This window comes from Crocodylus porosus, unplaced genomic scaffold, assembly GCF_001723895.1.
Source record: "Crocodylus porosus isolate Cpor-Errol unplaced genomic scaffold, CroPor_comp1, whole genome shotgun sequence".
Lineage (NCBI taxonomy): Eukaryota > Metazoa > Chordata > Crocodylia > Crocodylidae > Crocodylus > Crocodylus porosus.
This window is the reverse complement of record NW_017728918.1, coordinates 55,196,441-55,218,551: the sequence shown is the minus strand read 5'-3', so window position 1 is coordinate 55,218,551 and position 22,111 is coordinate 55,196,441. Positions and strand designations below refer to the sequence as shown.

Below are 22,111 nucleotides of genomic sequence, written 5' to 3'. Positions count from 1 at the left end.
ATTTCCATTTTCACTGACTGGCTTTCTTGCCTGCATTGCAGGCCAGGCCAGCCTCTGGCTTCTTTACTATTCCTTCCATCCAGGACCAACTGCAGGTACTTCTGCAGCCTGACAAAGGGGTTTTCAACACTAAAGCTGGCATCCTGGGTAGCTAAGCTGAGCTTACTGGGAGCCTCACAACTGTACTGCAACCAGCAAGAGTCAGGCCTGTTAAAGATGTGACAGGTCTGAGCATTCCCCACCAGGACTTTGTGCATATGTGCGTTAGCTGGAGGTTATGGTGCCTCCTCCCCGCCTTTCACCAGGGGATCATTTGTTCTGGCATTTAAGGGGCTGCCATGCCACCAGCAGTCCCACCAGGCCTCCCTACCTTGGCAGGGTGCAGTTTTAGTGGTCATTCCCAGAACCTGGGGCTTCCTCCTTCCCCATAGACCCAATTCTATACCTCCAAGTTCGTCCTGGCAGGGGAATGAGCTCAGCAGGGACGTGTTCTTCCCCTGCTGGCTGGTGATGCAGTTAGTGCCCCCTCCAGCTGAGAGCAGGGCATTACTTGGCTTTTCAAAACCTCAGAAAAGGAAATTGGTGCAGACGGAGTGAGGAGGGTGGCACTCAGTCCATCTGCAGGTGGAGGTTGGGGGACACCAGCAGTGGGAAGTTCACCTTTAGGAACACCAGCTGCTCCACCAACGTAGGATCCAAGCAGGTGCGGTGGGGTGTCACAACATCCCCAATAATGCTGAACACCCTCTCTCTTGGAACACTGGTTGGTGGACAGGACAGGTGTTGCCAGGCAACCATGGCCAGATCCTTCCACATCTGGCTGTGGCTTCCCCAGTAGGCCAGGGGGTCACATTCCAGTGGCTCCACATCCTCAGTGAGATAGGTAGCCACCTAAGCCTTGGTGCTACTTGCCTGAGGCTGGGGTCTGGTGTGTTTGGACCCCAGCACTGAAGTCATGCCCATGGCCAACACTGGCAGTGGTTGGCACGGGAAAGTGGATCCCCCTCTTCCACATCCCCTCACCACTGCACTTTGGTCTCCCTAACTTTGTTCACCAGCACCTGCATCCAGTGATCAAGGGTTTTGGGGATGCCAGTGTACATGCTCCCCTTCACCCTCGGGTCACACATGCATGCCATCATATGGACTGTACTGGATCTCAAGGGATCCAGCCATCTCCTGATGCCCTCCTTCAGCCGCCTCACCAGTGCCTGCATGCCTGGTGACAGCGGCCTGCCCCAGCCAGGAACATTGATCCCCTGGAACTTCTCCATTTGGTTCTCTCACTGGGGGGATCACCTCACTGAGGAGGGCATCGCCAGTGCTAAGGGTCTCGGTGGCTTCGAGGATGATCTGCTCAGGTCCCTTCCGACCCTAGAAACTATGAAACTAGAACCTCAGATAGATCTTGTGGTTCATGAATATGTTGTGGGACTTGTCCTCTGGGAAAGGTGTTGCATCTCCAGTTCCTAGCTTTTGAATATATGTCATGGAATGCCATGAACTCCTCCTCCTAGTCTTGTACCTGATCTGGGATGGTTGCAGGATGCAAATGGTAGTCCTGTACCCCACCTCTGGCTCCTTGGAGGCACTGGAGTCTTTGTTTGTTTGACCTGGGATAGCTGTGTTAAAGGTGTGGGGGGTGGTGCTGAGTTGAGCATTCAAAGTAGTTTCCCGTGAGAACATGTGGCAACTTCTCATATTAGGCAGTGGTGGCCCCAGGGCATTAGCAGCCTGTTTGGCATCTTGGGCCTGAATATAGTGGGTGTTCAGGACCTTTGTCTTGGAGTGACAATCCTGTCAGTTGCAGCTGTTGACCCAACCTTTCATTTCAGTTGCAGTACTCTCAAAGATGGTCTGTTTTGAGTGAATAAGCACTGGATTTCCTCCTTGCCTCAAAAGTGAATAACATCCAGCATCTCTGCTTGCCTTCAGTGGGTGAACCTCCTGAAGGCTGAGGAAGACAAAGTTGTGGATGTTGTGGATCCTGGGAGTGGATCATGTGATCCAAACTGCATGCTGTCTTAGTTCAGCCCTGAACCAGTGAGCAGGGCAGGTGAGAGGCCCTGGCATTCATTTTCACTGAGTAGCAATATGGCATGGTGACAAGTTCTTAACTCCTGTACCCTGGGGCAATATGGTTCAGCATGAGACACAGACTGACCTCCTTGCAACTGTGGAGGAAGGAAGGGAGATATGAGCAATGCCTTCTAGAATGCCTTTTGGGACCAAGGGACAACTTGTAGCACTGTTTAAATGTCCATGCTTTGTATGTGGCACTGCAAAACATAGCACTACAGAAAAGTTCTTTGAAAGAAGAATATTTGTGTGGTCCTAAAAACAGTGTAAATGTATTCAGGCTTTTTGTAATGCTGAAACAGTGTAGACAGAACTACAAATGTAATGTGTGTCCTTACCCTGAGTGGGATAGAGACATATCAATGGTCAGAATTTAATCCTTGTAGCACATACCTTTCTCAGTCCAATTTCTGAGAGATACTCACAACCAAGAACACTCCCTACTTCCGTGGGAGGCAGATGTTCAGCCTCTCCAGATATTTGGCCTTTCATATTTGGTATAAAACAAATATTCTGGATCTTTTAGTAATGTCACCTTTTAAAAAAAATTCTTACCTCTCACTATGCATAGAACACACTTCCAAACCTGCTACTCACACTGTCCCAGTGACTTCATTTAAATACCTCCAAAAACACTAATTTCTGCTGTGTTACTGATGAGAAAAGAGTTTAAAAACCCACAGAAAAATCAGGCTAAGATAATGGATGTGTATACATAACATCCTGGGAAACCCCATGATATTACTTACTTTCATCTTCATTCTCTCTCCTCTCCTACCCTTCTGTGTATTTAGGATCTGTTTTTCTGCCATGTTTGCATTTCGATGGCAAGCTCTTTCTGGGACAGATTATATCGATAAATTTCTGTGTACAGCTTGGCATACTTTTGAAGAATATGATGATATTAAATAATAATTATAGTTCTGCTGTAGTGAGTTGTTATTGAGTTTTCAGCTAATCTTTTCTTCACAAACATGTGAAGTATGCATATATTTAAGAAAGTATTTAAGGGTCAAAAAAATTGCTTTGGGGCACAAATGAAGTACTCGATTGTACTCTGAAAGCCTGCTTCCCATTGACTTCAATCAGACACATACATACATCAGGCCAGAATTTGATGATGTAAATCTTGACTATACAGCTAGGAAGCTAATAATGAATAAATGCTGGAAATCTAACCTTTCAGTGGAGGGGAGGAGTCCTACTAATAATTTAAAAATAATTATTCAATATTCTTATAGTATATTTGCACTAATTACTAGCATTCTTCATTGCTAGCAACATGGCTCTTTTAAATCACCATTAAAGGAAGGAGCAAATGAGTAACTTTGATAAAAAGTAAATTAACACCAGTATGATTTATGAACAAGTGGCATCTCAGCTGTCTACTGAAATTTAAAAATGTGCCCTAAGGCCAGATTATTATGTAGTGACTGTTTTCTCTGTCCTAATGACTGCTGAATACAATTCTAAATGTAGAGGTGTCACACAATCATTGAAGACCAAGTGCGCAGAGGTGAATAACTGGACATTGTCAGTATTTACTTGGGCTAAATTGTAGAGCTGACATCAGGCTCTAAATCATAATGTCTCTGAATCTCTTGTTTCAGTGGGGAACTAAGCTACATAAGCCTGATACAGCATAAGAGAATAGACAACTGAACAAGTTTTGTTTCCTCCACATACAAGGAACCCTAGAGAATTAGATCCCTGAAGAGAAAAAGAAGAGAGTCATTCTATGGATAAAGATGTAACAAGGAAGTTAACAACATAACTATTGTTATTATTCTTGCATTATTCAAAGAATGCATGCCTCTCTGAATCAGTTAGTCTCTAAGGTGCCACTTTGACCTGTCTTCCGCCTGACTCCAGACTAACATTGCTAACTACATCTCCATTTCACTGTTGATCAACAAAATTATAACATCTTAAAAACTGTGTGTGCATGTGCAACAGGAAAGGGAGGTTTTGATGCAGGACTAGTCATAAAAAGGTAATCTGCACTAGCTCTCCTAATTTTTTAGATTGTATAACTGCTCTATTACTTTGAACATCTGTGGACTTATTCAGTCCATTCTTGGCTTATAAACATGTAGATATTTTGGTTTTAAAAAAATGAAAAGATGCTAGAAAATATAGAAAGTTTGTTATATAAAAGGGGACACTGTGAAGAGGGTCAGCAGCATGGCACAGAGCAAAGAAGGGGAACAGTCCAGGCTGAGCTATGTGCCACTGATCTCCTGTGCCACTGCAGGCCAGATCCAGCCTATAGGTAGTAGGTTGCTCACCTGTGACTTAGGGGTCAACCTATATAACAAGTTGTATAACTTGAGGATTGGGGCATTTGGTTAGGAAGTGCAAGGTGGTGCCTCAAATCCCTTTATAACAAGAAAGAATTTGTTCTCTCACTTCCTGGATAAGTGCTATAACCCCTGTGAAAAAGCGGGGCATGATCCCTTCTTCTTCAGAAATGTTCAGTTGTTGTCCTCAGAAGGAAAACAAAGTATTGTGAAGTACAATTAAATAGATAATGGACAATAGTAAGCCTGATGCCTGTGCCCCTGAGAGAGAGTTTAGACATAAGCCTGTGCTTAGCATCTCCTACTGGCTTCCCCTCAGTGCCTCTGGCTTTTGTAAATTACCCTCTGTTGATACGTACCACTCACCAATCTCTCTATATAGGGCAAAAGTAATTCCAAAGAGTCTTGTTTGACTGTATAGAGATCCTAAGTCAAATGAATTGTCCTCTAGAGAAATGAGTCTAGTACCTATGCTTAAAGAACCAATTTGAACCCTGGCCTAGCTCTCTCTGTCAAGTAAAGCTACGTATCCCTGCAAGCTGACACTGGCACCCATGGTGGACTTGAGACCCTTTGGGTTAAAATCTGGAGAATACGGCACTGGGGATACTACGGTGGAAGCCTACTATAGACCCCCTACCCAGGGTCAAGATCTTGACCAGGAGTTTGCCAGGAAATTGGCTGAGGCTCTGCGCACCCAGTGTATGGTTGTCATGGGAGACTTTAACTACCCAGACATCTCATGGGAGGAGCACTCAGCCAAATCCAAGTGGGCGCAAAGCTTTCTCTCATGCATGGATGACCTCTATCTGAAACAGGAAGTCTACAGGCCAATGAGAGGTAAAGCGCTGTTCAACTTGGTACTAGCAACCAGGGATGACCTAATCAGTGACCTAATGATTGAAGGGAAGCTGGGTGACAGTGACCACGAGCTGATCAAAGGGGAGGGGAGGGAAGTTCAGGATGAGTGGTTGCTCCTCAAGGGAGCAATCCTGGATGCACAAGCAAAGTCTTAGAGGAAAGGCAGCAAAAGCCTTAGAGGAAAGTCTTAGAGGAAAGGCAGCCCCCTTGGCTCTCCAGAGAACTAGTGGACCTCCTACATTTTAAAAGGAAGACCTACTAAGGATGAAGGACTAGAACCACCACTAAGGAAGAATAGTCTGCTCTGGCCAGGACCTGCAGAGAGAAAACCAGGAAAGCCAAGGCTGCGATGGAACTCCAGCTAGCGACAAACATCAAGGACAATAAAAAGTCCTTTTTTAGATATGTGGGGAGCTGGAGGACAAGCAAGGGGAACACTGGATTCCTGCTAAACTAGATGGGACAAGTGACAACAGATGCCTAGGAAAAAGCAAACTTGCTGACTGGGTACTTTGTGTTAGTTTTTCACCAGTCTCATGGGACAACCCTGCCCACTGTGGGACAGGGAGGCCCGGGTGAGGGAAATTCCTTACCATCCATCAAAGCTGACCTTGTCAAGGAACACCTTGACAGGCTGGATACCTTCAAATCAGTCAGCCCTGATGGGTTATACCCAAGGGTACTCAGGGAGCTGGTGAGCATCATAGCTCAGCCCCTGGCACGGATCTTTGAGAGCTCTTGGCACTCTGGTGAAGTGCCTGATGATTGGAAGAGGGCTAATCTTGTGCCTATCTTCAAGAAAGGGAGGAAAGTAGATCCAGCAAACTACAGGCCCATCAGCCTGACCTCTATCCTGGGGAAGGTCTTGGAGAAGATTATCAAGGAGGACATCCTTAACAGACTAGCTGAAGGCAATATCCTGAGGGATACCCAGCATGGGTTTGTTGCAGGTAGGTCTCGCTTGACCAATCTCATTTCCTTTTATGATAAGGTGACGTATCATCTGGACAAGGGGGAAGAGATTGATGTCATATATCTTGACTTTAAAAAAGCCTTCGATCTGGTATCCCATGATCACCTCTTTGCAAAACTGGCTAACTGTGGCCTCGACTTCACCACGATCCTCTGGCTGGGGAATTGGCTCCGTGGCACGACCCAGAGGGTGGTGGTTGATGCAAGTCAATCGTTGTGGTGCCCTGTGACCAGTGGGGTCCCTCATGGCTCTGTCCTAGGGCCTTTACTTTTTAACATCTTCATCAATGATATAGACATTGGTGTCAGCAGTGGGCTGGCCAAGTTCGCTGATGGCACCATACTCTGGAGTAAAGTATCCAGACCTGAGGACAGGAGGGTAATCCAGGCAGATTTTGATAAACTCATGAAATGGGCTGATGGAAACCTGATGGTGTTTAACACCAAAAAATGCAAGATTCTCCACTTTGGGAGGAAAAACCTGCAGCATGCTCCCCAGCTCAGCAGTGCTACACTGGTTAGAACTACAGATGAAAGGGACTTGAGGGTCATGATTGACCACAAGATGAACAGGAGCCATCGATGTGATGCTGCGGCTAGTAAAGTGAGCAAAACACTGGCTTGCATCCAGCCTGATGCTTCTCAAGCTAATCCTGTGAGATCATTCTCCCCTTGTACTTGGCCTTGGTGAGGCCACAGCTGGAATACTGCGTCCAGTTTTGGGCTCCACAATTCAAAAAGTATGTGGAGAAGCTTGAGAGAGTGCAGAGTAGAGCCATGTGCATGATCAGAGGTCAGGAAAACAGATCTTATGATGAGAGACTGAGAGCCATAGGACTCTTCAGCCTGGAAAAGCGCAGGCTGAGGGGCGATCTGGTGGCCATTTATAAGTTTATTATGGGTGTTCACCAGGATCTGGGGGATTACAGTCTCAAATGGTCACAAACTCCTCTGTGACTGCTTCAGGCTGGACATAAGGAAGAACTTCTTTACTGTCTGAGCCCCCAAGGTTTGGAACAGATTGCTGCTGGAGGTGGTTCAAGCACCTACTTAGAACGCCTTCAAGACACTTTTGGATGTTTGTCTTGCTGGAATCCTATGATGCCTGCTGACTTCCTGCCCTTGGGCGGGCAGTTGGACTTGATCCTCTGGGGTCCCTTCCAGCCCAAATGTCTACAAAATCTATAAATTATCCTTTGAACACTGGCCGTTAACACGTTTTTAAATAATGTATTAATTTTCCTTTGCTATTGATATAATAACCTGTAGTCATGATTTGTTCCAGTGATATCACAATCTTGTATTAGCAAGCAAAAATCACAGATATCTGAAATTCTTTAAGTCTTAGATAAGATTGGGCTAATACTAAAACAATACATTCCTAATAATATATCGAAGGGCTTTGTTTCCACCTGTTGATCATTCTCAATGTAATGATGGTGTAATTCTTAATGTAGACATTTTATACAAGTGAAAAGAATGAAAGTTTAACACATTAAATTTAACAAAAATGCACTGATGCACTGAGGTCTATAGCAGGAGGCTTCACATATAGCCAATAGCACAGCACAGTCTTTCACATTTATGAAAGTATTTCCTTAGGTAACAAACACTTCAGCATCATTGGCATATTGGCTGAAATACAAATAGGAAACCTACTGAGCTAAACTCTGAATTCAGCTACACATATGTAAATTCAGAGTAGCTCTGATGAAGGGAAAACAGTTATTTTAGATATATTCTCCTCTTGTTTGAGAACATACTTCAGTTGATACTCATGTATGTGCTTGTGAGATAGAAGGTAAGAGAAAGAGGAGGGAGGATGCTGCAAAATGTAGTCCAGCTGGAGGAGGAAAGGCTGATCACAGGCAGCCAGTGTGGCTTTACTAAGAATAAATTGTGCCAGATGAACCTGATTTCCTTCTCCAACAAGATAATTAGCAAGGTGGATGAAAAGAATGTAGCAGATATAATGTATCTTGACTTCAGTAAGGCTTTTGACAAAGTCCTACTCGACCTCTCTATAAACAAATAGGAGAAATGTGGGCAGGACAAAACTACTATTAGATAGGTAGACAACTATCTCAATAGCTGCAAACAAAGGGTAATTATAAATGGATTGACATCAGAATGGAGGTAGGGCTCAACAGGAGTCCCACAGAGGTCTGTCCTGGGCCCAGTGCTGTTTATTGTGTTTATTAATTAATTAGATGCTGGAATTGAGCACATCTTGAGAAAATATTTCATAGATGTCATAGATTTCATAGACATTAGGGGCTGCAAGGGGCCTTGTGAGATCATTAAGTCCAGACCCTCTGCCAGAGGCAGGAACTCTGCAGGGATCAGATGATCCCAGCAAGATAAACATCCAAATGCTTTCTGAATGAGTGCAGAGTAGGTGCTTGCATCACCTCTGGGGGGAGTCTGTTCCTGACCTTGGACACTCGGACTGTAAAGAAGTTCTTCCTTATATTGAGTCTGAATCAGCCTTCTAGAAGTTTCTGGCCATTGAACCTACTTATCCCTTGGGGAGCCCTGGTGAACAACTGTTCTTTCAGATCCTAATGCACCCCCCTTATATACTTATAGGCAGCCACCAAGCCCCCCCTGAGCCTTCTCTTTGCCAGGCTGAAGAGTCCTATGTCCCTCAGCCTCTCTTCATAAGGATTGCTCTCTTGACCTTTGATCATACAGCTGGCTCTTCTCTGGATTCTCTCAAGCTTATCCAAATCCCTCCCAGGGTGTGGGGTCCAAAACTGGACGCAGTACTCCAGCTGTGGCCTCACTAAGGCAGAGTAAAGTGGGAGGATGATATCCCTGGTTTTGCTCGAGATGCATCAGTAGATGCATGCCAGAATTTGGTTTGCTCTGCCAGACATGGCACCGCACTGGGGGCTTATGTTCATCTTGTGGTCAGTCAAGACCCCTAAGTCCATTTTGGTCGCAGTGCTAACGAGTGTAGCACTGCCAAGCCTATAAGTATGATGCTGGCTTTTTCACCCTGCATTTCTCTATATTGAATGCCATCAGGTTTTGGTCTACCTACTTTGCAAGTGTGTCCAGGTCAGCCTGTATCCCCAGCTTGCTTGCAGTGTGACCGCCTTCCCCCATAGTTTAGTGCTGTCTGCAAACTTTGCCAGTTCACATTTGATGCCTGAATCCAGGTCATTAATGAAGATACTGAAGAGCACTGAGCCCTGGAGGACTCCATTGGTAACCTTGCGCCACGTTGATTTGTTCTCATCAACTAATACCTTTTGGTTCTGACCCCAGAGCCAGTTCCCCAGCCATCAACTGTGAGATGGTTGAGGCCACAGTTCCCCAGCTTGCTCATGAGACATCATGGGAGACCAAGTCAAAGGCCTTCTTCAAGTCCAGATAAATTACATCAACCTCATCTCCCTTGTCCAAGCAATGCATCACCTGGTCATACAAGGAGATGAGGTTGGTCAAGCAAGACCTTCCAGTAATAAAACCATGTTGGCTGGCATTCAGTAGGTTGCCTTCCATTAGTTTGTTGCAGATGGATCCCTTGATAATTTTTTCTAAGATCTTTTCAGGGATGGAGATTAGATTGATAGGTCTGTAATTCCCTGGATCTACTTTCTTTCCTTTCTTGAAGATTAGGATCACACTGGCTCTTTTCCAGTCTTCCAGTACATCACTGAAGCACCATAAGCTTTCAAATATCTTGGCCATGGGAAAGCTATGATGTCCACCAACTCTTTTAAGACTCTCAGTAATCCATCTACATCAATTGTGGGCCCATATCTTGAACCCTGGTTCCTTTGCGTCCTGTCTGACAGCGTGACCCCCTTGGGGGGGTGGAAAACTGACACAAGCTAATCGTTTAGGAGATTGGCCTTTTCTTGGGTGTCAGACATCAGCTGCCTCATTTAATCTCGCAGGGGGCTAATGTTGCTTTTTTCCTCCAAATTCCCACATATCTGAAGAATGACTTTTTGTTATCCTTAATTCCTGTGGCTAGCCTGAGTCTGGTTGCTGCTTTGGTTTTTCTGGACTGTTCCCTACAGGTATAGGCTAGTGCTGAGTAGTCCTCCATGGTGATGATTCCAGTTTTCCATCTGATGTAGGATTCTCTTTTTTGTTTCAGGAGACCCAGAAGTTCCCTGTTGAGCCAAGGGGGCTTCCCTGCGCTCTGACTGTTGTGTCATCTGCAAATGACATAAAACTGGGATGGATGGCAAATACATTGTAAGACAGGAGTGCAATTCAGAAAGATCTTGACAGATGGGAAAGTTGAGCTGGAGCTAACAGGGTGAAGTTCAATGTTGGTATCTCAAGCGGCTACACCTTGGGACCAATAATAGAAAATATAAATACAAAATGGGGGACATTCAGGTTGCAGAAAAGGCACTTAAGACGTCCTCAAATACCTGAAGGGCTGCCATAAAGAGGGAAAATACATTTTTTGTAGGGGTGCACTGGTAGAGATTTTTTGGGCCGATACTGATGGCCGATTTTTGACAAATCGTATTGGCTGATACTGATCTGATTCTGATATGCAGCCCTGCAGCATGGAGAGCAGTGACTGTCTGGTAAGTGTGTTGTGGGGGAAGGGGTGGGGGGCAGATTGAGGCCCCTGTGGTGAGGAAGGGAGTGGGGCTGGTGCTGGGGCAGGCGCTACATAGCTGGGGTGGGGCAGGGCACAGGATGGAGCTGTAGTTCGTCCAGGGGGTACAGCTCCCACCACTGCATGCACCCTAGGAAGGCATGGGGGGCCAGGGAGCATGCCCCCAGTCTTGTGCACAGGGGAGGGCAGGATGTCACTGTGGGATGGGGCCAGGGGCAGTGTCAAGCTCTTCCTGGCAGGGGGCTGGGCAGGGCTGAGCTGGGCTGAGCTTGGGGCGGGCAGCAGCAGCGGTGGGAGTGGGGGCTACGGTGAATTTTGGAGTGGCTCTAGGCCCCACAACCCTCCCACCCAGTAACACCTCTGCTGCCTTGAGTGCAGCCCTGCCCAGCACCTGCTAGGAAGAGCCTGGTGCTGCCTCTAGGCCCAGCCTGCAGTGGAAGCTCACCCTGCTCTGCCCTTTGCACAGATCCAGGGGTACACACTCCCCATGCCCTTCTGGGGTGCGTGTAGTGATGGAAACTGTTCCCCCCCACCCCATGCCCCCAGGATGAGCTGCAGCTCCGTCCTCTGGCCTGCCCTGCCCTGGCTGAACAGCACCTACCCCTGCCCCTGCCCCAGTGCCAGCTCCACTCCCTCCCTCACTGTGGGAGCTTTGATCTGCCCCCCCACACCCCTTCCCTCCCTCTGCCCTTTCCCCCACAGCAGACTTACCAGCTGGACCCAGATGCTCTCCAAGCTGTGGGGATGCACTCCTGGCCCCTGCATGCTGTGCTGTGGCTAAGCACATGCATGGGGCATTTGTCAGCTACATTATCAGCCATGAGCTAAAAAATGCCGATTGCCAATACACTCTCAATTTTCCTCATATCGGTGCCGATCTGATATGGGACTGATGTATTGGTACATCTCTAATTTTTTGTCTTGCTGCAGAGACCAAGATATGGACTAGTGGCCTGAACTTGCAGCAAAGTAGGTTTAGATTGGATATCAGGAAAAAGTTCTGTACTGTTAGAATGGTGATATAGTGGAACAGACTGCCAAGGGATTATGGAATCTCTATCACTGAAGGTGTTCAAGAAGAGGCTGGATAGGCATTGATTAGTGATAAACTAGGAGTAGCTATGCCTATGCTCTAGGATGGCTATTTCCCGTACTTCCAGTTTGTTGGGCTTTGCTGATTGCCACATGGGGCCAGAAAGGATTTTTTTTGTATGCCTGCTGTTACATGTGAGAGGGAGAGTATGGGGAGAAGTGGGAAGGGTGGGTGTGTGGTTTTACTCTCCTCGGAAGTATGGGAGGTAAGCCTGCAGCCAAAGCTGGGGATTTTGACTGGGGTATACTAATGGTCATGCTGGAACTAGAATCCACAGATTCCTGGCTAGAATGCCTTGCCCCTCTATTCATGGTTAGACCAACTGCCATATCTGGGGTCAGGAAGGATATTACCTCATGGTTAAATTGGTAAGGAGTGTCGTGCTTTTTGCCTTCCTCTGTTGCAGGGGGCATGGCCCTCTTCCCTGGATCTCTCCAGCATATTTTAACAACGTTCACAGAAGCAGAACATTGGCCGCAATTGTCCTCCTATTTTCCCCGTGGCAGGTTAGGGTTATTATGTTTTGTGGTTGTGTCAGAGTTGACTATGTAATTAATAAGTTAGATGATAGATTTGTATAGGATAGTTTGGATAGGGAAGATACTGCCTCAGGCTGGCCAATTGGATTAGATGACCTCTGAAGGTTTCTTGCAGCCCTACTTCTCTATGATTCTATGATATAAATATAAAAGAAGTACAGTAAAAGTTCTGTTAACCAGCATCTTACAAGCCAGCATGCTCAATTAACTGGCATACTGCTTGTAAGATAAAGTGAAACTGAAAGTGCCCACCATTTCTCCAAGACCCCACGGCCCAGGGGCATAACAGGCTGTGTGGGGCCTGCCTCCCTGGCCTGCAGGGCCCGCAAGGCCCACAGGAGGGCTGGCGATGCTGTAGGAGGGGCAGTGGGACGCCCCAAACTCAGCGGGAGAAGTGGTGACCTGGGCCGCTCAATTAACCGGCGTATTTTGTTATTCAGCATCCCCTATTCCTGAGGGATGCCGGATAATAGAGCTTTTACTGTATCTTTATACTGACTATGACAAGTTTACTAAGAAAAAAATCCTTAGAAGACAAAGGTGATGTTTCCACAATCTTATTCATAGCACTTCCGCAGAACTGAGCAAAGCACTGTTTACAACACATAACAACATGGAGCGGCTTCAGAAGAAGATTATGTTCATCTTTCCCAAAGATTTGAGGTCCTTAGTAAAACATGAAGAAAAAAGACAACCCCAACCAAGAAAAAAAATCATTAACCCAAATATGTAGAACACAATTTTATTTCCTGCCCATCAGAGAGGAATTTAGAAGAACTGGCTCAGTGCTTTTGCATTAGATAAAGTTCATCACAAAGCAGTACAGTTAGCTACAGAAGAATTCAGTACATAAATAAATCATGTGTGTACTCCAGACACTCAAAGTTTATTGGTAGTTCAAGTGTATTGAGCTTTGTGATATTAGGTGATATCAAACAGTGTTCCACATGAAAACAATATCAAATGTATGGCTCAGTTTACAGAGTGAAATCCAGAGAGATAGAGGGAGGAAAAGGAAACACAAGAGCTCTCTCACCCTCCATTCTCTTTTCTTTTATTGGTAATTCTGCTGTAAAGATAATCCATCCATTTGCTTTTTCTAATTCTAACATATTGTGCTGATATTATATCCTCCTTTTAGTCCACCTTCCAACTATCATTTCTGTTGTGGGGGCCAAGACTATTATCCATTTAACACTTCTCCTACTTCTTATTAATCAGCCATAAAATCTAATCTGGTCCTCATCTGTGAAAGTGTTGTGCACTCACAACTGTAACTGAAGTCAATGGGAGTTAAACCTTGAACATATCAATTGCTGTAAAAATAGTAAGCGTTAAAAACTGTAGTCTTTTAATCTCTCAAATTTGGGGCCTAAATTTAATAAGTACATCTGAAAGTTTTATCCTTTAACTATCTGTGTCAGAGTTCCAAACTGTAAAATGGACATGATAATATCATTTACTCCTGCAGTCTGTCATGAAGATAAAGTACTATTCCTACATTCACTACAGCTCATGAAGAAATGAATAATTTTATACAAGTAGAAGCTTTGGATGGCCTGCAGCAAATAAAGCAGTGAGCCACACAATGAATTATGCAATAAAACAATAAATAAAGGGAAATATTCATTAGCTTTTTCATGACCACCATCCTTTCTTAGTACTGAATGAGGTGGAATTTTTATTTAATAAGTTATCACATAATTAAGGAAAATGTGACTGAATTAAGGTTGCAGGAACAATGTCATTAGTGGACCAAGGAGAATTAAAGAAGAGAAAAAAAACTGCAGCTAAAATTTACATATGACAGGTAAATAGTTAAGACATATTTATATGTTTGCTAAATTTCAGCAATTAATTTTTGGCATAACATGCTATAATCATCACCCCATTAAAGCAGCACCCCAACATCATTAAATCTAAGATATTCAGAGGAATATCAGTATCTGTCTTTAAACACAAAATTTCTTCTTAGTGTTTACGAAGGGGAAACAAGAATTGATTTTCTTGCTTATTTGAAGACTCAAGACTCCACTGAAAACCATTCTATTTCCAATATATATCAACAAATATTATTTCCTGCCAAGGCAGGGGGTCGGACTAGATGATCTACTCAGGTCCCTTCCGACCCTAGAAACTATGAAACTATGAAAGTAGACCTCAGAGCTTTTGCCATATGTCTAGCATTTAACAGCATAACACTATGGTTACTAACAATAACTAACTCTCTATTAACAACATCATGCTCTCATTTTATGCAGAGTAGTCTGTTGCTCATAGACACTTATGATCTTTCTTTTAGATGTGCTTTCTATCCTCAGCTTGCACCTTAAGCAGTTTCAGCATTCAAGTTTAAGAAATTTTCAGTACCATTTAAATAGTTTCAAATAATATAATGATGTATAATATAATACTTAGAGGCTATGAAGTTTTGAGCCAATCCTTTTAACCCTGGAAGTGTTCCTTTACTCATAATTTTGTAGAAGTCCAAGATCTCACCCTGTGAGTAGTTCCATTGAAGTCAATGGGAGTGCTTTTAAGTAAGGAGATATTTATTTGCAGAAGGGCAGCCTTTGGCCATCAGCACTATGTTGTTATATAAAGAAAAGGACCATTACTATTAGATACTAAAGCACTTGATTCCAGGATCAAGATCCTGAAGAACCTTTCCAGGTGCCTTTCCCCAGTTAATAATGAATTAGTAATAGATAAATGTCAAAAGACATATTCTTTTAGCTTGCTTCAGAAAAATATCTAAAATTCAGTTGTTTTTCCAAACCTTGTTCTGGTATCAGTTTGGGAATCTCATAAGAACAAGTATTCTCTTGATATATCAAATACTTCCTGGTTTAGGACAAAATATAAATACCATGACATTTTTCCTTCCCTCTCTCCCCCAGTTTAGTAGCTATAAAGATAGTCGAGGAAGTCACTTCCCCCCACAATAATTAAAAAACCAAAAACAGAGCACAAGAAACAGTGAAACAACCAGTCAGTGCAACATTTTTAACCTCAAAAAATGAGCTTCGATTCATTTCAAGTTTGAAATATTTGTCTCAGTGGCTTATTTCTTTCTTAAGTTGTTACTCATTTCCTGTACAGATATGTTAAAAGTATGACATCAACAGCAATCATAAAACTTGGTTACTATTCTTGGTTTTAAGCACTGACTTAAATAATGAGCATAAAAATTCATAGGCTCATGCTTGATACATACAATAGAGTATTTGCCATTCCTAAACAGAATTAAAAGCTAATATCATTATTTTTTCAGTTTAAATTACAGCAAATGCACTTTACCTAACCTACAGTTCTGCATCTGTGCTGACCATCATTAACACTTTCAAGTTAATTTAAATTGCTAAATCTCATTCAAATATAGACAAAACTCAAATGTCAATGCTCATTTTTTGCCCCTGTGCTTCATAGTCAGCTGCTCTCTCTCAGTTTTATTTTTATTAGTGCTCAAAAAGAAGTAATGCATTGAGGTCAGTTATCACACTCACAGTTGTTCACAAAATTTACTGACCTTCTGACCCTCTTTCCCAGGTGGACCTTGGGGACCTTCAGGCCCTGGCAAACCCTGCAAATATAAACATTAGTAAATATAACATTTCAAGTTAATCTTAGCTTCACTTATCTCATCCTGTAATGACTCTGTGTAACCGAAAATAACTCACAAGTTTTAGAGCCAGCTGCCATGGCAAAATGTTCGTACTGATATAGATTTACTTCAATTCTGGATGATGTTATGCTGAAGTGTAAAAAACGAACAATGATAATTATTACCACTTTCGTACCACATTACAGTTAATGGAACAGACTATTTTTTGTCTGTAAATCAGTCAGCTTGTCTATATTTTTTTCTCTCTTTGTCAAGCTGCGCTGTACTGACACATGTTTTGGGCATGGTAGCCTCCAAGCAGAAAACAGTGCAGCAGCACTTCTACAGCACTTCATTGAGGCTAATTAGTCCTGTGGCAAGGTACAGCTAATTACCATGCCCAAATTGCCACACTGCCAAATTTCTGTTTTAGGAGGTAGGCATGTGCAGCCACGTGGCAAGTTTCAGCATGGTGCTGCCTTGCATGATATTTCTGATGTACAGACATAACCATTATTAAATGAGTTTATAAATTATTTAACTGTGATTTTTTTATATTGTTACATATCTTGTGAAGTTAGCATGTCACATGATAATTGCCTATGAGTATTAAACAGAGCCATTCAGACTAAATATAGCACTTAGCTCTGTGACTGATTCCATGCTGGTGAACTGCTGAGCTCATGCAGAGCTACACTGCTGAGTTCAACAGTAGGATCTGGTCTGTGAATAACAAGTTTCAGGATCAGGGCTTTATGTTTGGGAGGATCTTTAACCTAAAGGTATTTGGTGCATGAGGACAGTACAGACATAAAATCATTACAGAAAGACTCAAGACTAGGAGCACTTAGTTTTCACAACTACAGAGCTGTTTTCTTATATTTCTGCAGCAACTTATGACTCATCAATCATTCTGGAACTCATGAATTTTTTAAAATGACTTTGAACAGCAATTCAGTTTCTCATATATCAAAACAGAAGGTACAAAGTGAGCTTCAAAGCAATCAACCAAAAAAAGAAGAGTTGTACTTTATTCAGTTAAAATAAAACATGCACTTGACTCAGAGTTTTTATAACTTTATATGGAATCACAAAATTAAGAAAAATGTGTCTATTCTATTTAATCTTTTAGTACAATACCACAGTGCCATGTTAGATGCTTAAATGTTTAAATTGCTCAGAGTTGGCCATTATTTGAGTTTCAGCATCATAAACTTTTGCCCAATCTTGCACACCTTATTCAGGATAAACACCCTTTTATCTAGATAAAATGTGCAGAACAGGAGTCATGTTAATCCCAGTTTTCTAAAGTTGAGTGGCACAGAGCCAGTTTGCAGGATGGATCCCTTGTGGGGATGGTGAGTGTTGGTGGGTCCCAAGCACCCAGATCAGGTCCCGTGCCACCTCTGTCCAACCCCACAAAACAAGATTTGGCCCTGCACACCTAGTTCAGATCCCACACCGCCTCAGCCCAGCCCCATATGTCCTGATCGGGCTCCATGCTGCTTGGTTCTGCTGCACCTGCCAGGATCCTGTCCTGCATTTTCCCAGCCCACATACCCAAGGTAGCATGCAGGACAACATTTTCTGGCCTGCTCAGCTCCTCACAAGTCCAGAAATTTGGCAGCAGAGGAGTGGCAACTAACACTGCCAAAACTCTCCTGCCACCAAATATCCCTATGTTCCCACAGGGAACATGGAAGGCCATATGACATGACAGCATTGGATGTATCTGGCCCGTGGACTAGAGTTTGAGCACCCATGTTGTAGGAAATGAATTTTAAAATAATGAACTATACTATGGGGGATAAGATCAAGAAAATGATGGGGGTGTTTAAACTGAAAGCTCAGATACCTTCAAATAGTAGTATTCCTTGATTAAAATGATGTTTGAATACATAGTTTTAAATGAAAAACACCAAGCTCACCCATTTTCCTATTTTCATCATTTTTTATTTTCCAAGTCTCAAGAGTTGGGGGAATTCGTCATAACTTTATTACTTCACTACAGGGTATTTCTTCCTATTACTCAAATTTAAACTATTAACAAGCTTTTATCTGAAACCTTTTTATACCAGCTACAAACTGAGTTTCCATTTTCTACACTCTGTATTATTGGTTGATGATATTTAGCTGATCACAAGAGAATTAGTATAAAGCTGATAGAACACAGATGATGCCAAAAACTTTCTTGCATGTTCTAGAGATCATTCTGTGTTAACAATAGATTAGCAACTTAGTTTACACATTTGCAAACACGGGGGGGAGAGGGGGTGCACACACGCGTGCGTGTGTGTGTAGTAGGGCTGTACGAAACCGTATCATTTCATTTCGATGTCTGTTTTGCCATTTGAAAAGGACAGTGTTTCATTTCATTTTATTTCGAAGCACTGTCCCATTTCATTTTGTTGACACTGCTTCGCTGTTTCGACGTTTTGCCCATAGGCTATAATAGGGAATAATGAAAATGCTTAAAACTTTGTCATTTGTTGCCTGATTCAGATGAAATCACAGGGATGGTAGCCCCTTCTGAAGGCATGAAGTCTGCCAAGTTTCAAGGAGATAGCTGCAGAGGTTTCTCAGAAACTGCACCTCAAAGTTCTGAAAGCAAAACTCATGACGCTTGTTGGCAGCAGCAGCCTCCTGTCATCCAGGCACAGACATGGAGGCCTGCAACCCCAGGAGGGCTGTGAGGCTATGCTGGACTCCTCCCATGGGTACAGGCCCCTGGATCTATGCCTGGATGACAGGAGGCTGCCACCGCCGCCTGGGACCAGTGCTAGGCGTAGCCCATGCCCAGTACCAGGCTCCATGGAGCTCAGCCCAGCAGCAGGAGGTGGGCAGAGACAAGGCTGTGCTCCACCTCCCACTGCCAGGCTGAGCTCCATAGGGCTGTGGAGCCACTCAGAGCACAGCCCGGCAGTAGGAGGCAGGCAGAGCTACAGCTGTGCTCTGAAAATTCTCCATTCTAACCCCCAAACAAAAGAGCTTTGTATCTCGTTCAGTAAGGGTAAGGACATAAATTACACATAAATTGGTATGAATGATCAGAAACTGGTTCAAATATGTAACACAACAGATGTTCAATGCACATAAACTGCTTTCAAAATCACCAAAACCGATTTAAGATAAACCTGAATGTATGCAGTATCAGACTTAACTGATTTAGATTAAATCAGTTTATTGAACTTCTGTCCAAGATTCCCTCCAGATTCAAGTTATTTTACAGTCCCCTAGAATCCCAAGATGTTTTGCACCTCCCCCACAACCTGCCTTTGCAGTGTGGGCAGGCTAGCCTTGGTCCAAGCTGTCTGCTCCAGCAGAGCAGTGAGGCATGGTCTAGTAACCCCTGGCTTCTGGCCTGAGCCACTGCAGGCATGGCTGCATTTCCAGAATCAAAAGTCAATGTTTGTTCACTTGCTTATCAATTCAACCTACACTTAGACTAACCTGCAAAGACTGAATTGATTCAGCCTTAGGTTTTTTGACTGTCTGTACTTAGCCTACAGGGTGCACCACAGGCTGATGCCCTTAGTTATACTACTGATGGTCAGTGACTTCATTGGAACAAGTTGGTCTCCCAAGGGCTCTTTAAGGAAAAGGCATTAAGTACATAAACTCACACCTCTTTTAAACACTGTGATGTGCCATGGCGGAAAGAAGTCAGAAAAGAGTGTGTCCAGAAGTAATTTTAAAAGAAAAGTAGAGAAAAATAAGAAGTGTGAAAAGGAAGTGAGATTTCAGAAATGAGGCAGTATTTTTATTGGACTAATTTACATAGTTGAGAGAAGTGTCAGAAAAGTTTTGAGAGACTAAGCACCCTTTGTCTGGTCTGGGAAAGAAAGAATTATATTCTAAAACAAAACAATTGCTTTAGTTTAACCTGATTTTGTCAATGAATTTGGCCACTTGTAGGTGAACTGGGCAGTTATTACTTGTGGGACAAAGAGAAGTTAACAGAAACAGCAACAGAAAATGCTGTAGAGAAAGAAGTAATTTTTAAACTGTCAGGTTAATACATATCTTCACATACTGTAAATCTCAGCCTCAGCAGGAAATCTATCATTTTATTACTTTTAACTGGTTTGCCTCCATGACACCACAGTTCCCAAACATAAGTTTCAGGAACTATTATTAAATATCTACATATGGATTTGTTAAATGTCTTGAATAAATCGTTAAAATGTGTGAGTTTTTCATACTTTAGTTACTGACCACACAAAAGTAATTGTTAACATTTTTAGTTGATATGCCATAGTTTAATATTTCTGGCAAGCAACTGGAGACAAGATTTAAGGGGATTTACTAAACCTAAGATGAGAGAAGAGAAATGTGTTTGGCAACCATGGAAATATGCAACTTACAGTTCATCCCAGTTAAACAGTTTTAAGTTTCAGAGTTATCAGTTGAAGTGTATTAGATTTCATATAACACTTCCATTAGAAGCTGCTTACTACAGGATAAAGGCTAAAATCCTGTCATGTGACCATTCAGCTACAAAAACATTTACACTGATTTAACAGGTATTTGAAAATGTTTTAAAAACCACAGCAGATGCCTGCCTAGTAGATTTAATAGTTCAAATTAATTGCATTAGAACATGTTTTATACAAAGGCAAAACACTAAACATAACTTTTAAGTCAATTAAGAAGAGCAGCTGAAATGGAAGAATGAAGTTTTTTAAAGACATTATTCATATTACTTCCCCTGGAAACTTACAAATGACGCCAAAGCATAGTTCAACAAAAATATACAAGCAAGTGTATTGCATTCTAGAAGTTATTCAAGAATGTGTCTGATGGTTTTTTAAATAAAATATTGGACAGAACCCCTCTGTACTCTTAGAACTGCTGAAATGGATTCTATGCATATAACAGGGGTCTTTCTTGGGGCCAGTCTGCTACTGGTTCGCCCACCTGTTTCTGGGCCAATCACCCACCTCCTCACCTGCTATGCCTTGATGATACATAATTATGTTGTTAATTAGACGTGAGGCTGCCAATTCTTGCCCCGATGTCAGGGGGCACTGTCTGCGGCTCCATTCCTCCCCTATACTGCAGCCCAAGCCTCGCAGGTGGCATCCATGGTTCTTAATGTCATTGGCCTCACACTGGGCCCCAGAATCCTCTAGTCCAGACCCCAACCGGATCTCTCCAATCAGACAGCCTACTGTGCCCTCATTCTGGGCTGCCTAGCTCCCTGAACTCTTCCCTGTCTTGGATGTGGCCCCCCGGGACATTTGACCACACAGGCCCTGGCCTCACCTCTAAGGCTAGTTGGAAGCCCAGGCCCTTAGCTCTGGGCGTCCATTGTGGTGGGCCCCTGGTCCTTTTGACCCTTCTGGTCCTGGCCTCAGCAACAACCAGTCAGGGGTGTTTCAAGTCAGGCTTCTGATCCTCTAGCCCACTCTCCAACCTGGGCACACCGTCTTGGCCCTACTATTGGGTAACCCACCTGGTTGTGGGAGCTGGGGTTATTAGGGCACCCTGACCCACCTTTCACCAGGGTGGTAACTGGCCTGGTATTTTCTGGGTACTCCCAACACCACTGGGAGCCTCACCAGGCCACCCACTCCTGGCAGGGTGCAGTTTTAGGTCATGCCCAGGACCAGGAGCCTCCAAACTATCCCCTTAAGCTCCTGCCCTTACCTCCAGGGCTGTTCTTGCTGCAACTCAGCTAGGCAATGTTTCTGCCTGGCTGGCAGCAACAGACTGCAGCCTTTATGTACTAGGTTCTCAAAATGGCTGATGCCATCAGGCACCTGCTGACCCAGGCACCAACAGTTCCCTGCCACAATGCACAACATAGTTTGTTCATTAGTACATATAATAAATATACCAACTTATTTGAAATATTGAAATGCTTCATATCATGAGAACTTTATAAGATAATTCACCTTTAAAATTAAACAAATGTGTCTTCTTACACATTTTATTCCTTGTTCTGATACTGTCAGATTCATAAGAAACCCAATCATAAGAGCCCATGCTAATTAGCACTGCTGAATGACAGGTTCAGTTAGCCCACTCCCATGCTAATTTATCTGATTGAAACACTGTGTACAGGTG

General features: G+C 43.5%; 1 protein-coding gene across 2 annotated transcripts in view; it reads right to left on the bottom strand.

Moving 5' to 3' along the window:
* COL19A1 (collagen type XIX alpha 1 chain) overlaps window positions 1-22,111 on the bottom strand; it is a 391,132-nt gene that overhangs the window by 184,490 nt on the left and 184,531 nt on the right. For both annotated transcript variants that reach the window (XM_019537606.1, XM_019537607.1), the window contains exon 16: window positions 15,968-16,021. In XM_019537606.1, the coding sequence (XP_019393151.1) occupies window positions 15,968-16,021 (54 nt within the window). The remainder of the gene's footprint in view (window positions 1-15,967; window positions 16,022-22,111) is intronic.